Source organism: Haliotis asinina, chromosome 8 (assembly GCF_037392515.1).
Source record: "Haliotis asinina isolate JCU_RB_2024 chromosome 8, JCU_Hal_asi_v2, whole genome shotgun sequence".
NCBI lineage: Eukaryota > Metazoa > Mollusca > Gastropoda > Lepetellida > Haliotidae > Haliotis > Haliotis asinina.
The window spans coordinates 10722140-10737618 of record NC_090287.1 but is presented as its reverse complement, the minus strand read 5'-3'; the positions used below and the strand labels follow the sequence as shown (position 1 = coordinate 10737618).

The 15479-nt window shown below is 40.0% G+C and overlaps 2 protein-coding genes across 2 annotated transcripts; both read right to left on the bottom strand.

Annotated features, from left to right (window-relative positions):
* Positions 1-1079: 1079 nt before the first annotated feature.
* LOC137294557 (uncharacterized) lies at positions 1080-6379 on the bottom strand. The gene is made up of 6 exons (XM_067825602.1): positions 6302-6379; positions 5186-5261; positions 4635-4767; positions 3400-3533; positions 2690-2843; positions 1080-2122 (listed from the first exon to the last, which is right to left on the bottom strand). Exons 2-6 carry the CDS (start codon positions 5235-5237, stop codon positions 1939-1941), a joined length of 657 nt encoding a protein of 218 aa, XP_067681703.1. The 5' UTR covers positions 5238-5261; positions 6302-6379; the 3' UTR covers positions 1080-1938.
* Positions 6380-9059: 2680 nt separating this feature from the next.
* LOC137293809 (coiled-coil domain-containing protein 97-like) lies at positions 9060-15330 on the bottom strand. The gene is made up of 4 exons (XM_067824561.1): positions 14538-15330; positions 10963-11005; positions 9705-9864; positions 9060-9386 (listed from the first exon to the last, which is right to left on the bottom strand). The coding sequence occupies exons 1-4, from the start codon at positions 15171-15173 to the stop codon at positions 9110-9112; spliced, it is 1116 nt and encodes a 371-aa protein (XP_067680662.1). The 5' UTR covers positions 15174-15330; the 3' UTR covers positions 9060-9109.
* Between the last annotated feature and the right edge of the window lie 149 nt (positions 15331-15479).

The window sequence follows — 15479 nt, the reverse complement described above, 5'->3', positions numbered from 1 at the left end:
CGTTAATTCAGTGACATTCAATGTGTGCCGAAATTCTGTTGTTGAAGAATTTCATTTGTACCGCTTGATTCCAGTAGGTCGTCACCGAACCATTCCGGCTTTAGATCAAATTTCTCTTCTCCGAATATCTCGTAGAAGGTACCAAGGTGAAAATCACCTGTGTCTAATTCAAACGACATGTTTGTTTACAAACAAAAAGGTCAGCGAGTGCTATGTATTAATACGCAGGTGAAGCGGTCGACGTGTAATTAGCGGTCCTTTGATTTAGGTTTAAGGACGGTCACGTGCAGCAGTCAACCAATCAGAATCGAGTACCTCAAAATGTCGTGCTAGAATGCGGCGTAAAACCAAACTCACTAAATCACTCACCCAAACTGATTATCCTATATCTCAGCCACCTTAGTGCTCAACATCCACAACACCCAATGGCAGAAGAAAACGACAACAAGCTACCATACTTCGATGTCCACGTAGAAAAAGGCAACAATGTAAACTCCATACAATTAAGTGTCAAAAAGATATCAATCCGGATGGACCAATATCTTCATTTCTCATCTAATCACCCCCTACAAGTCATGAGAGGTATAACTGCCACGCTAACCAGAAGAGCTTGCAGAGAAGATCAGCTCCACGACCCAAACCCCCGAGGATGAATTAGAACGCCTTTGTCATGTCTTCATAAATCTGAATCAGTAGCCTGCTAACCCAGTCAACAGAACTATCAAGACCACCTTCAACCAAAAAGACAAACCATCAGCGTCAACAATTTGCCCCGTTCATCATCAGCATACCATTACTTCGACACAAGCAGCCACCAGTCACCAAAGACTACTAAAACAGCAAAGCAACATAGGTGTTCGAGAGAGGCATAACAATTCAGCATTTTCTACAAGCCATGGTAACCCAAGTAACAAAGAGGACCTTTCAGGAGTTGTCTACCACATTCAACGTTAATGTGGTGAGTCGTACGAATAGAAAGGCAGGCGAAAATGTACTAGTACACCACAGTGGACACAGTCACAAGCATGCAAAACCATACATCAGCGCGTGCAAATAACATGTCAGGAAACAAAGTAAAATTTGTTTTGATATCATTCGTCACAAATTGTTTATTGCCCCCATGTTCAGCCAGGGTACAGGTAATCCGTAGACAAGAAGAAGTTCCACTGACTCCCAATGTAGGCGAGACTCGTGGACATCAGTGACAGGAGTTATGTCTGTGATATTATATGTTTGTCGTTAACATCGATTATGTACTTTACATCTGAAGACTGTCAATGACATTGCTTGTGTACGTGACGTCTAATGGGTGTCTGTGACATTAAATCTCTACGTGATGTCTGATGAGCGTCTGTTACTTTAAATCCCTACGTGACGTCTAAACAGTGTCTGTGACATTAAATCTCTACGTGACGTCTAATGAGTGCCTGAGACATTCAATCTCTACGTGACGTCTAATTTGTGTCTGTGACATTAAATCTCTACGTGATGTCTGATGAGTGTCTGTTACTTTAAATCTCTACGTGACGTCTAATTTGTGTCTGTGACATTAAATCTCTACGTGATGTCTGATGAGCGTCTGTTACTTTAAATCTCTTCGTGACGTCTAATTTGTGTCTGTGGCATTACATCTCTTCGTGACGTCTAATTTGTGTCTGTGGCATTACATCTCTTCGTGACGTCTAATTTGTGTCTGTGGCATTAAATCTCTACGTGATGTCTGATGAGCGTCTGTTACTTTAAATCTCTACGTGACGTCTAAAGAGTGTCTGTGACATTAAATCTCTACTTGATGTCTGATGAGTGTTTGTGACATTAAATCTCTACGTGACGTCTAATGAGTGTCTGAGACATTAAATCTCTACGTGACGTCTAAAGAGTATCCGTAGTACTGGCATTGTTAGTGATACAAACGTCTGTCTTTGACTTCGATGATGTCTAATGCCTGTCACCGACATCGGTTATGAAAGTGATGTTATAAATGAATCCAGGAGGGGCGTGTGTCAGCACAGACAACAGCAACGCAGCCTTCACCCCCTCCACGCCACCCTCGCCCATCACGCACCGGGCCAGTGTGCGCTCCGACGCCGAGTTCACACATCGGGCACCCATGTTCATCGAGCTGAAACCAAGGAACAGTATTACAGAATTTTACCAATAAACACATGTGAGAGGCGATATTGTTAATTTTTATCTATGTGTCTTCTGACAGTCTAATGCAGGATGCAGTAGAGACCGTTTTCACACAGCAATCTGATAGTAAGCCAATAATAAAGTGTTACAGTTACAATCACGTAATGACGTCACGGGTGCGTTGTATTCAAGGGAAATACAGGAACTTTCTTGCTAAATATTTCGATTCATTATCGCTTGAATGTGCAAAATGTGCGAATAAGCAAACCTTATCAATGACCGCGAAACAAGGACCTGTATCAAATGTTAGATTCGTGGACTATAGGATATTCCAGAGGTTGAAGTGTCCGTTCGTCATTCAGGTTTGGGTTCGATTCCTTAAAATTGAAGACAGGAGTGTGTCATGCCCCGTGACCGTGAAATGCCTTAATTCAAAGGCTGCTGAAATCATATACTAAACCAAATCCCCTCATAGTAAGCAAGATTAAAATAACTCTTAGTAGACAACTCGACAATCGCCACCACACTGTGTTGTTAATTTTCAATTTATACCTACGTCTGGTGGTGCTGAAAAATGTCAGCCTCCGTCATGGTTCTGTTATAGCCAAAGGCTGCTCTCCATGCTGTCAATTCGACGCAACGATCAACCAATGCAGACAAATACCTCCACAGACAGGTAGCGTTCACTCGGGGAGGGAGGGACGCCAGGACTAGCACAGAAATACACAGAATTTAAGGTTTAATAAACTTAAATTTTTCGTAGTTTTCCAGGTCAGAGAGATAGTGTTGGGAGTGAGTGAGTTTAGTTTTACGCCGCACTCAGCACTATCCCAGCTATACGGCGGCGGTCTGTAAATAATCGACTCGGGACCAGACTTTCCAGTGATCAACAGCAGGAGCATCGATCTGAGAAACTGAGAACCGGTGACATGTGTCAACCAAGTCAGCGAGCCTGACCACCCGATCTCGTTAGTCGCCCCTTATGACAGGCATAAGTCGCCTTTATGGCAAGCATATATGGGTTGCTGAAGGTCTGTTCTATCCCGGACCTTCACGGGTCCAGTGCCGACACTTTTGAAGCTCTCTTAGCGCTAAGACAGTCGTAAGTCAATGTTAGTGAATGGCACTTGCGACTCTCTTAACGCTAAGAGAGATTCGAAAATCTAGTTCCAGAGAGAGAGAAATGAGCGAGACATGATGTTGATGATGATGACGACGACGACGACGACGATGATGATGACGACGAAGCCGACGACAAAGACTTACGCTGCTGAGCATACTGGGAGGGGTGGTCGTCGGTGCAGATGCCGTTGACAGCAGCATAGCTGCGGAGGGTGTCGCGGTTGTCACAGCCCGACGTTCGCTGTGCTGCACACAGAAGTCGCTCCTCCGTCACCTCACTGGAAGAAAACATCTAACTGTTAGATAACTAACTGTTAGATGTAAAAACGCACGTGGTGGAATATGACTGCGGACGAATTTTGGACGATGTTTATAGTAGCTTTTGTTTCATCACCAGCTCTTTCACGGTGAAAAGAGATCATTTTCGCGTTTAGTTTTTAACTATCAGGACTATCTCATGCATCACTGAATTCTTTTTAAAAATAAGTTTTAACAACACTATTACACGAAAAGAACATTGATGGCGAACGCAATTATACGGTTCATAAGAAAATTATGAAATACTTCGGTTTCTTATTGTTCAGATACTTATAAGTTTTACAGTTTTTATACACTAGTACAAAATGACATAAAAGATGTTCTTTGAATAACATAAACACCATTTTCTTTTGTGGTTGGGCATATACACACACAGCAGAGCGGTGCACAGGACCCCAGGCTTCTCCCACTTTGGAACGTTCAGGGCCTAAATTTTCAAAGCTCTCTTAAGAGAGTCGTAGCTTCATGTTAATGTATGGCAGTTACGACTAACTTAGTGCTAAGAGAGCTTCGAAATTATAGGCCCAGACATGTGAATACTTTGAATAATATGGACACCTGATCACGGTGCCACGTAAATCCAAATAAATGACATCGTTCCGTCTGGAATTTTATCTCAATTGTGTATACTTATTGAATTACACGAAATTTCCACGGCTATGATATAATGCTAGTGTAATAAATCCCTGAACCCATTCGCCATCAGGGGCAGTGGGGCAGCCTAGTGGTTAAACGGTTCATTCGTTATGGGAAAGACCGGGGTTCGAATACCCACATAGGTACAATGTGTGAAGCCTCTTTCTGGTGTTCACCACGGTGATAGTGCTGGAATATTGCTAAAAGCGGCGTAAAGCCAAACTCACTCACTTACTCATTCGCCATCAACATCCCTATTTTCGCTAGCTCAGCACAGAATGTCTCCTGCTGACGAGTGCTTTGTGATTGGACGACTACCATTTCAGGCCACGCAGTAGCACCAACAGTACAAGGTATAGAGTGATATTCACGGTACTGGAATGGAGACATGTTGCTTCCAGTAGCGGAAGGTGTGCAAGGTTTACCTGCACACCGCGTTGAGTGTGTTGCGGATGTCTTGCTGTGTCAGAACACCGTTGAGGGTGACGTAATATCTCAGTAGGCTCAAGTGACAGACATCGTTCATGTACCACAAGAAGCTGATAAGGCCGCATCTATCTGTAGTGATAGGAGACGCTTTAAACTGTCACAGTGTAATGGGAGGGTATCAAACACAGAGCCTTTCTAACTGCATATTTCGGTACGAAAGAATAAAAAAGCCCGAAAACAACAACAGCTCGTCTATGGATATACATATCACGTTGCCGTCATTCATTCTATTTGGACAATTTTAATTTTTGAAAACTCTGAACGACACTGGTATCATACAAGAGCGTACCAAAACTTTATGGATTTGGGAACCACATAAAGTAATTATCAAATGAAAAAATATGATTGTATCTTATATAAATAGGCCATTTTTGTTCATTATCGTCATATATAGTTATAGTTGTATCCGTTGCGTGTGATTGAGTGTCTACATTTGACTGCGACACTCCTTAGGGAAAAATAATATCTGGACTATGTTCAACCGAACCCTGTGCTTGGGACATCACCAGTCCCAGAAGCAGGAGAGCCGCAAACTTCATTCTTTAGATAAGTCCACGAAATACCTGCAAACAACGTGGGAACATAGTAAATAACATGTCTGCATACCAAAACACCTGGGAATAGCATGACAGCATACCAAAACACCAGCAAACAATATAACAGCAAACCAAAAGACCCGCCAGCACATGAGGGCGTACCAAAACACCTGCAAACAACATGAAGGCATACCAAAACACCTACCAAAAACATGAAGGCATACCAAAGCACCTGCTAACAACCCGAGGGCATACCAAAACACCTGCCAACATGAAGGTATACCAAAGTACCTACCAACAACATGAAGGCATACCATGGGGGCATACCAAAACACCTGCCAACAACATGAGGGCATACCAAAACACCTGCCAACAACACGAGGGCATACCAAAACACCTGCCAACAACACGAGGGCATACCAAAACACCTGCCAACAACATGACGGCGTACCAAAACACCTGTCAACAACATGAGGGCATACCAAAACACCTGCCAACAACATGAGGGCATACCAAAACATCTGCCAACAACACGAGGGCATACCAAAACACCTACCAACCACATGGGGACATACCAAAACATCTGCTAACAACATGGCAGCATACCAAAACACTCTTAAACAACGTGACAGCATACCTAAACACTCTCAAACATGACAGCAAACCTTAATACTGGCAAACAACATGATTGCATACCTAAACACCGGCATACAACATGCCAGCATGACGTATCTGTCCTATACTACAAACTCGTGAAGACTGGGTTGGTAATCAATATTTGTAACTAAAAGATTGTCGTAAGAGTCGACTAAGGGGGTCGGATGGTCAGTCTCACTGACTTGGTTGACGCATAGCATTGTATCCGAAATGTGTATCTCGATTTTTGGTATGTTGATCACTGGATAGTCAGGTCCAGACTCAATTCTTTACAGATAGTCGCCATGCTGTGCAAATATTGCTGAGCGCAGCAAACAAGCAATAAAGTATGCTACATGCGTTCACAGATGCAAGTTACATGTTGAATGTTACAGAACCTACATAAACCAATTACAAGTCTCATGAAATACCTTCGTCCTGTGTATAACCTGCAGAAAATGCGTCGTTTTCTCAGTGATCTCCAGTCTCTAATGTAGTAACCTTTAGACGGAATGTGAGTGTCTCGTGCATACACTTACAAACACAAGTGGGTTTAGGTCAAACTAGAGGGCAGAAATAAGTGGGTCCAATAGTGGGACACCGAAATACTAGCTTTAACGTGTGAATCTGGCTTCCATTCGATGTGATACGAACATACTGGGTTAGTGAGTGAACAGTGTTTTACGAAGCATCAAGAGTCTTGCCTCTCTTCGTTGTCATGCGTACACGTAGCGTTAGAGAGGGAGCAGTGTTCCATGCTTTCATGACCTGACAACCAACTACAAAGATCGAAAAAGGTAATGCTATTCTATAGACGAGGATCCCAAACAGCTCCGTCTTGCGATCTTTTTCGTTCTTTACATTGATCACGCTGAAGTGAACGACAGTTATGTAAAGGTGTGCTGTGACTTTTACGGTGAGTACGTTTTGACTTTTCTCAGCAATATTCCAGGAACAATTTCGAGGGAGCCTCGAGAGAGGAACTACTACAAAAGTGCAAATGTAGGGAATCGAACCGACGCTAAGCCACCGCACTTGCAGATGTTACACCTGTATTCGTGTTCTTCACGGACTGTGCCATGAAACGAACACTCCATTGAATGATTTGATACAAAAGGCACTATCCACTTTCAGTGTCCCGCCTGGTGCCCTGGGTATCCATGTGGGTGGTGTGTCATATGCATTTGCTTGTCCCGCTGAAGACCCCCGAGAGCCAGTATCTGTGAAGCAGCAATTCATTGCAAGTATTTGCTGCTCTTGTACAAAGATATCTGTGTGCTACAAGTCCATGTGGGGTAGTGGGGCTGAACCTGAGTCCAACTACCCACATTGGTACAATGTGTGAATGCCATTTCTGGAGTCCCAAGGCCTTAATGGTGCTGGATTACTGCTAGAAGGGGCATAAAACTTCACCCAGTAAACTTCTTTGTATTCACTTGTGTAGCCAGCAGTGAAGCACCTGTCCAGCATTGACCTGGGAACCTGGCTGTCTGATACTAAAGTTCAAAATCTTCTACATGCCTTGTATCACAAAACCTTATGAATAAATACTGCAAAACCAGCACATAGAATGGATTCAAAATGTATAACCAAAGACACTCAGCATATATGACATCAACAGTGTCGAGCACAGCTGATTTCTACAAGCTGTTGTCTTTGATAATTATACGATGCCATTTAGAAAGTGGGATTATATTATACCCATCCACAAGACCACTCCACAGTCGCTCAGATTTATCTATCAGTCATTTTGTATGTTGGACTTCACAAGAGAGTCCATTTCCAGCTATCTTGATAAGAGGGCAATGTCACAACCCAGTTTTGAACACATGGATACAGCTGATCAAAGGTCATGCCTCTAGATAACTACATGAACAGACAGGATCATAATATTTATATAGTTCACTTGGGTTTATGGTATTACCATGCCCCCTCTTACTGTTCATATCAGGTTCCAGATACCTTCATAGGAAATGGAAATGCTTTTCTTGCCAAATGGTTGCTGTCTGAATCACCGACATTTTGGGACATATTGCTTAAGACAAATTTAGCATTTGAATTTAACAAAGGGAGTGTTAGATTTTATCACAGTGGTGTTACATGTGAGTTTTAATTGAGTTTGAAAAATTCATAAATTCATAAATATTTTTTTTTCCAAGGGTTATGGCCTTTGCCCTATGTTCTATAGCCTGGTACATGCTTGAAATCGCAAAATCTGCTGGGGTTACATGAATAAAATTTATCAAATTTCTCTAACAAATACCTAACAATACCAAGCTGAAAATGATGCCACAAGTGATTTTATTTGCCAGTTATGGCCCTACGTCATTTTACTGCACAGTGATATTTATTCTCAGGAAACCTTTAATGAAAGAGTGAGTGAGTGAATCTGGTTTTACACTTTAAGCAATACTGCGTTCCGCCTTCCATGTATAATCGGTACACTTATATGTTAAGATGATTCACTGTTATTACTATTGACTGTTGATTTATTGATATACGCATGTGAAAATTTTTTGCTTTCACTTAATTTTCACATTTTGCTTGTGTGATCCAGTTAACTGGACGTCTCGCTATCCAGACGATTTTCGAGTGAAAACAAAATGTCCGGATAAACAGGGTTCGACTGTATTCCAGCCACATGAAGGTGGGGAACAACGTAAATGAGCTTCACACATTGTACCTGTGTGGGTAATCAAACCTTGGCCTTCAGCATGACGAGTGGATGCTTTAACGACAAGGCCACACCATGCCCATACATGAAAGAAGGTCTCTGTGTTTAGCTATCATACTTGGTAATGAAATACTTGTCTGACACAATCTGAAAATTCATGTCAAATCCAGAGACACATAACTTCTTACTTGTTTTCACATTCTGTGCATCATGTCTTCAGTGGAGACAGGTTTCCTGAGAAACTACATATATAACAGTTTCCATGCTTATCAAAGAGACATATATTCAACAGTTCATGCTAATTTTAGTATTACTCTGCTGTATATGAACAAAAAATTATTTCAAATCGTCTTGAACCCTTTGATCTGGCTAACATTTGTTTGAGGAAAGATGACATTGCTCCACTGCAGAATCACAAAAGAACCCCATTCATTCCCCTCTCACAAATACACAATTGTATGGCTCAGCTAAGCTGGACAGATTATTGCATTCGCAAACATAACAAACAACAAAAGTACTGAATAATTTCATTTAAAAAAGCAACATACAAATTCATGAAACTTCATCAACCTTTCTCTAACATCTCAGCATCTGCATCAACTTGTGAGACTGACATCTTGTTCAGATCTGTGGTAGCCTGACTTAAATCTGGCTCAGCTTCGTAACTCATGTAGTCCTTGATTTCCCCATCATCCACTGGTCGTGGACTGCCAGTCAGTCGAGGGGAGTCTGTTCCCAGTGGGGAGTCCACTGTAAATGGCTCCTCACCATCAAAGTATCTCTCCTCCTCATCCTTCCCTAAGGTATCCAGGGAGTCATAGTCAGCATTTTTGTCTACCTGGCTGAAGAGTCAAACAACGAAGTCAGCATTCGTGTTTACCTGGCTCAAGAGTCAATGAACAAAGTCAGCATTCTTGTCTACCTGCAGATAAGATCACTTTTCCTAATTACCACTAAAATGTGTAATTCAATGCTCCTAATACATATTTTATTGGTGTATTCTACATTTAACAACTCATCAACTATGAACAGCAACTTATACCATATGAAATACACATGTCAAAAACATAAAACACTTCCATGGTGAAATATCATTTAACTTGTCTTTTTCTTCAACATAAAGTTCTTCAAAAGATCAATAACCTCTAATTATGTTCTACCTATAGTCAAAGTCCTTGTCTTTCCCTGACAGGAACCTCTCCTGCATGATCTGCAGAAACTCTGACTTCAGCATCTGTTTCTCAATATCCGAGATCTTGGGTTTCTTTTCTCCTTCTGGCCCGAACCCTGCCTCCTCGTCTTCCCCACTACTCTCCATCTCTGTAAGACAGCATGATAAATCACATCTTGTAACCATAGTAACTGAGTTGTCATTTCACTAATCTAGATTCGTCTAGACAATTGAATTGGTTTATCATGCTTATTATTGCCATCATCATTAGACTCCAACAAATTATTAACAATTCTAACAAACGTGTGAATAACAATCACAAAATACAGTGAAATGCCAAATGTCTCGATTCGTTTATTATCAAAGACAAACCATACCTACCTACAGTGTACAAGGTATGAGAAACGTTTGATAAATAATATTTGGCTGGCACTTACTGGTGATATTGATAATGATTATTGTAGTAAGATCTCAAAACTATGCATAGATGTTTTAGTTAATATGGTATTGCCTCATTTATGTGAAATAAAAACCACAGGTTCTGAAGCTCACCTGATTCATTCTGAATTATATGTATTCTCACTGACAAATAGTGTAATTAGTTGACGGTGTGTTTATCAAAGGAATTGAAAACAAACCCTTCATCGTTACAGGTACGTATTGACAACATGAATAGTTCTGAAGCTCACCTGATTCATTCTGAATTATATGTATTCTCACTGACAAATAGTGTAATTAGCACACAAAAAGGAATATACAAAAAACACTGCACATTCTAGAATTCAAACATGAAATGACACATTAAGCATGTTCAGACATAAATGACCTTGTTATGTACAGCTGTAATGATACATCAAACTAACGATGGATTGCAAATGTTGAGTCTTCAATAACAATTAATCGATGATAGAAACAAAACACTATTGATGAATCAATATTATGTGTTAGTAATGATAGTTTAGGACTTGACTTTCGTTGATAAATGCAGACAATTCAAGCAGAAAAAAACTATGGCAATAGTAATGTCGTAGTTGGTCTCAAAAGATAACAGCTATCACAAAAGCATGTTGCAAAAGATAATTGCTACTGCAACAGTTGCTTTCCCCTCAATAGTTACCCTCGTTTATAAGCGGACGACTGAAAAGCATTTTCAGCAGGGTTGCCATGGAAACCACAACATGTTGGACACCCATAATAACAATTCCAACTGCATGTTTGGATCCTGACATTCTGTCAGTGATTCTCACCTTCCTCCTCCTCACTGTCTTCTTCCTCCTCTTCCTGACATTCCTGGAATATGACACTGAGAGTAAATACAACATAGTAGTGGTCAGATTAACTTAAATAATCAAAGATTGGTCACTGGTGACAAAATGAAAAAGCAATTGATCATGTTTTCTCACAACTGAACACAAACAATCTTAGAACACTTGTTTGCAATAACAATATTTTTCACCATGTTGGTTTTGTCTGTTATATTTCATAAGCACTACAAGCTTGTTCCAAGTCATGAGGTGTAAAACCCATTTCTGGTGTTCCCTGGTGTGATGTTGCTGGGATATTCCTAAAAGCGGCGTAAAACCAAACTCAGTCAGTCAGTCCAAGTCATGAGTGAACTCCAGGTAATTCATGTTTACAACCATCCTCGAGATCTCCAAGGTATACGTTCCAATAAAGTCTCCACTATACCCTAGAGGCATCTACGGCTCAGCCTGATAATTTTATCACTTCCCATTGTTGGCTCGGCATTCTCACAGTAGCCAATCAGCTAACAAAGCTAACAAAGATAGCGGTCACAGCTGCGAAGGTTTCTTCACAGTGCAACTCAGGCTTGGGGGAAATCATACAACGTATACCTTGGAGATCTCGAGTTCTGTATATACATGCAAGAACTCCTTCTGCCTCTTTCAGATGACCTGTGCATGGTTCATGTTGTTAAGTTTTAATCGGTTAGATAGTTCAAATAGTGAAAGTGAGTTTTGATTGGTTCGCTCTACTTCCCAGCGTAATCACCTGATTGGAGAAAAAGCCAGCCAAGGGAGGTAATAAATTTATCAGGCTTAAGGCCGTAGATGCATCCAGGGTATAGTGGAGACTTTTCATAATGTATACCCTGGAGATATGGAGGATGGTTTATATCATACTAGTCATCCTTTAAAGATGTGAAATTTACAAATGCATTTTGTGGAGTTTGCAGAAAAACTAAACTAAAGAACTGCATATTTTTTAATTGTGCATTAACAAACGTAACTTGAGAAATTTAAAATACGGTGCTAGCGAATTATTTTCAATGATTTATCAGTTATACAGCACACATCTTATGGATAACAACATTTGGAATATATTTCTCAAGAACATTTCAGAGCTTGTTCTAGCAATCATCATGCTGAACCAACTCAATTCAAAACTACATTATCCATAAGATTTGTCCTGTATTACTGCACCAACTTCTAAATGCCACTGATAAATCAGATTCATAGGTTGCAATGAACTACATATGAGATTTAAACCAATTCCAAACACTAGTAAATACAACATAGTTGACGGTGTGTTTATCAAAGGAATTGAAAACAAACCCTTCATCGTTACAGGTACGTATTGACAACATGAATAGTGATGTAATTTGACGAGTGCAAAAACACATGTCACTGTAACATCAAGCTAACGATTTTTAAATTGGTAAATTATAGTTGATAGTAACTTAAAGCAATGGCAGCCTGTAGCACAAATGGGGCTGCGCACCATAGAGAATATGACAAGTCTTCTTGTATGTGAGCAATGCGAGCAAAGGTTGGAAACGTACTTCCCTCACTTAAGATCGAAAAATATTTTTCATGTCAAAATACAGTATCACCACCATCGAAGGTACAGTGCCATTTCCTCATCTGTTTGTGCTCTCAGGTTTTCTACCCTTTGTATAATAAGTACTCACATAAAATAGATTTTATTCAACATTTCGATATTCTATTTTGACACAAAAAATGTTTTGGAAGCCAAAGCGAAGGATGTATGTTGCCAACCTTTTCTCGCTTTGCCTGCATGTAAGAAGACTGGGGATTTTATCTGTGCTGCGAAACTCCATTTGCACTACAGTTTGCCCGTGCTTAAAGATGTGCAACATTCTCAATCATGTCAACAATTAATATGTATAAGGAAGGTAGTTATTCTTGTGGAAGATATTTCATTTTTGCTTCACAAAACACCAAATAATGAAATAAGCGCACATATTCATGCACAAAAAAACAAGTTAATTAACTGTGAAAATTCAGTTAGGAGTGAGTAAGTTTAGTTTTACACAGCACTCAGCAATATTCCAGCTATATGGCAGTGGTCTGTAATTAAGCCTGGACCAGACAATCCAGTGATCAACAGCAGGAGCATCCCTCCGTGCAAATGGGGAGACATGTGTCAACCAAGTCAGTAAGCCTGACCACACGATCCTGTTAGATGCCTCCTACAGCAAGCAAAGTCACCTTTCATGGCAAGCATGGGTTGTTCAAGGCCTATTCTACCCCAGACCTTCATGAGTCTTCAGTTAGGAATGCAACATTGCTTAGTGGAAAAAAAACATACCATGATAACCAAACCGCTACCAAAGCAATTAATGTTTCCATAAAACTATAAAGAGGTAACATTCACTAACAAGTGGGCTTGTGTTGTGTTATTGCACTCATTGACATCACTGATTTCATACTGTTTTGCACACTGTTTATGTTTACGATATGGGCAGTCTGTGAAAAATTCTATTTTTACATAATTTATGAAATTTTCAATTTTAGAACATGTTTGCACTCTTTGCAAAATCACTGTGCACTGTATTTATCATATAATATCAATTAGAATTTACTTCAGTATGTTTGCTGTTTATGCAGTAATTAATGTTGAAAGTTGGTATGCTCTATAATTTCATTACATTTACATCATATATTGAAATCAAATTCCTAAACTGACTAATTCAGTGAACAGGTATTATCAGTTCAGCTTATAGATTCCTATAGGAGGTGAGGTGAAATGGAGTTTATCATCATATAAGATTATTTTGCTCATATGATGATGTGCATGCATTTGTATGTAAGGCTGCTTGTACTAGCCCAGACTAAAGCTGGTTTAATGGTACTAGTTCACTGAGATACCATGCCACAGTTAAGCACAAATAACCTACTCAGACAAATTACACTGACTCCAAGCTAAGCAGCCCTTGTTCTACCTATTGACGTGATTAACGACGAGTGCCAGGCAGGGACCAACAAGTACCATATTTTAAAGTCTTTTGGTTTGACACGGCTGGGGATTGAACTCCATCCACTCCCTGTATGGAAATTCTAACCACTACATCATGGAGGCAGTCTAAATTCTTCAAGGAAAGAAACTGATCATTCATTGGCTTCACAATCACATTAGTTTTCAACTCGCTGTGCGTATGCGCAAGGTGTGTAAAAATATTTCTGGTTTGGTTGTATGCTTTACCAATAGAGTAAACACACTCCAAAGAAAACAAAAATCCAAACAAATGCATCGGTTTATCATGAGTAGATGTGATCTCAATTCATTTATGAAACAAAGACATGGATTAGTTAATACATAGCTTACTTTATGTGAACAAGCTTTTGTATATAAACACATCTTCCCACTATCATCTCTCTGAGCATTCCCTTCTAAAAACTAACAAAACACAAGATTTTTAATGCAGCTGCAGCCAAAATTGGACATCAATTATTGCAAAGCATGGGCAAATGGATGTATGTAATCAGATATTAATTGTTGTCACATGAGTATGCATGCAGCAAGTTAAAAAGTAAAGTGAAACCACAAAATTGTATACCTCTGCTTCCTTCTGTCTGGCATACAGTGCATTTTCCTCTATCTGGTCGATGTGTTTCAGCAGGATACTAGAGAACCTCAGATCAGTTTTATCCACTTTATTCTGTATTTCTTCTTCAGTCAGGAAGTTGCCAACCATCTGTTCATACAACAGTGGGTCCCGGAACTTCATTTCCTCTTCACTGAAGTAATCTCCCTGACTCAACAATTCCTGCATTGCCGCATATCGCCGATTTTTTACAACTTTTTGGCTGTGAACCTTGTCTTGTTGTTTCAAAATTTCTTTCACATAGAAATCAACCTCATAATCTCCTTTAAAGTCAACAAAATATTCTACATCCTCTTTTGCAAGAAACTGTCCAAATCGGGCCAAAAACCTCCCTGGACCTTTTGAAAGAACTTCATTTGCAATTTGTACTTTTTCTTCATGTGATAAATCTGGCTCTCCTCTTTGTTGGTGTTTGAAATGAGCCTCCGACTTAGCAACACGCGAGATCATATTAGATTTCAGCTGATCAAACCTGCATTTATCACCTTCAACAGCATTAGGTGGATCACTACGATCACGAAATCCATAATTTGTTGCCAAAGTGATCATCTCATCGGCATATGCTGCAGAACTGTCATCAACATCCATTTTCAGCTAGCTGTAACAAACTTGTAACAACAGATACAAGAATAATACTTAACAACGCTGTCATTCAAGCTTATACGTCTTAGCCACGTTCTATTTTCTTCCACACATTCAACACAAACATGAAAGTCGCCATTTTGGATACCCTTAAAATCCGGACAATTCAAATTTTAATGATGAAAAAAGGAAATGGAGAGTGATATGAAATCCCGCCTTCACCATCGGGTTTTGCCTCATAATCGTTAAACCTTTCTGGTGGGTATTGTTATGTTTTCTTCTATTTGTATTAAGGCTGAAACTAATCAGATA

Excerpts from the sequence above, each read along its gene's own strand:
- LOC137294557 (XM_067825602.1), bottom strand. The coding sequence starts at position 5,237 with ATGAAGTTTGCGGCTCTCCTGCTTCTGGGACTGGTGATGTCCCAAGCA. Across the intron at positions 2,844-3,399 it reads CTCCCAGTATGCTCAGCAGC|TCCTGGCGTCCCTCCCTCCC; the intron begins GTAAGTCTTTGT and ends TTTCTGTGCTAG. Across the intron at positions 2,123-2,689 it reads ATTTTTCAGCACCACCAGAC|CTCGATGAACATGGGTGCCC; the intron begins GTAGGTATAAAT and ends CCTTGGTTTCAG.
- LOC137293809 (XM_067824561.1), bottom strand. The coding sequence starts at position 15,173 with ATGGATGTTGATGACAGTTCTGCAGCATATGCCGATGAGATGATCACT. Across the intron at positions 11,006-14,537 it reads CCAGACAGAAGGAAGCAGAG|GAATGTCAGGAAGAGGAGGA; the intron begins GTATACAATTTT and ends GTCATATTCCAG. Across the intron at positions 9,387-9,704 it reads GACAAGGACTTTGACTATAG|CCAGGTAGACAAAAATGCTG; the intron begins GTAGAACATAAT and ends TTGACTCTTCAG.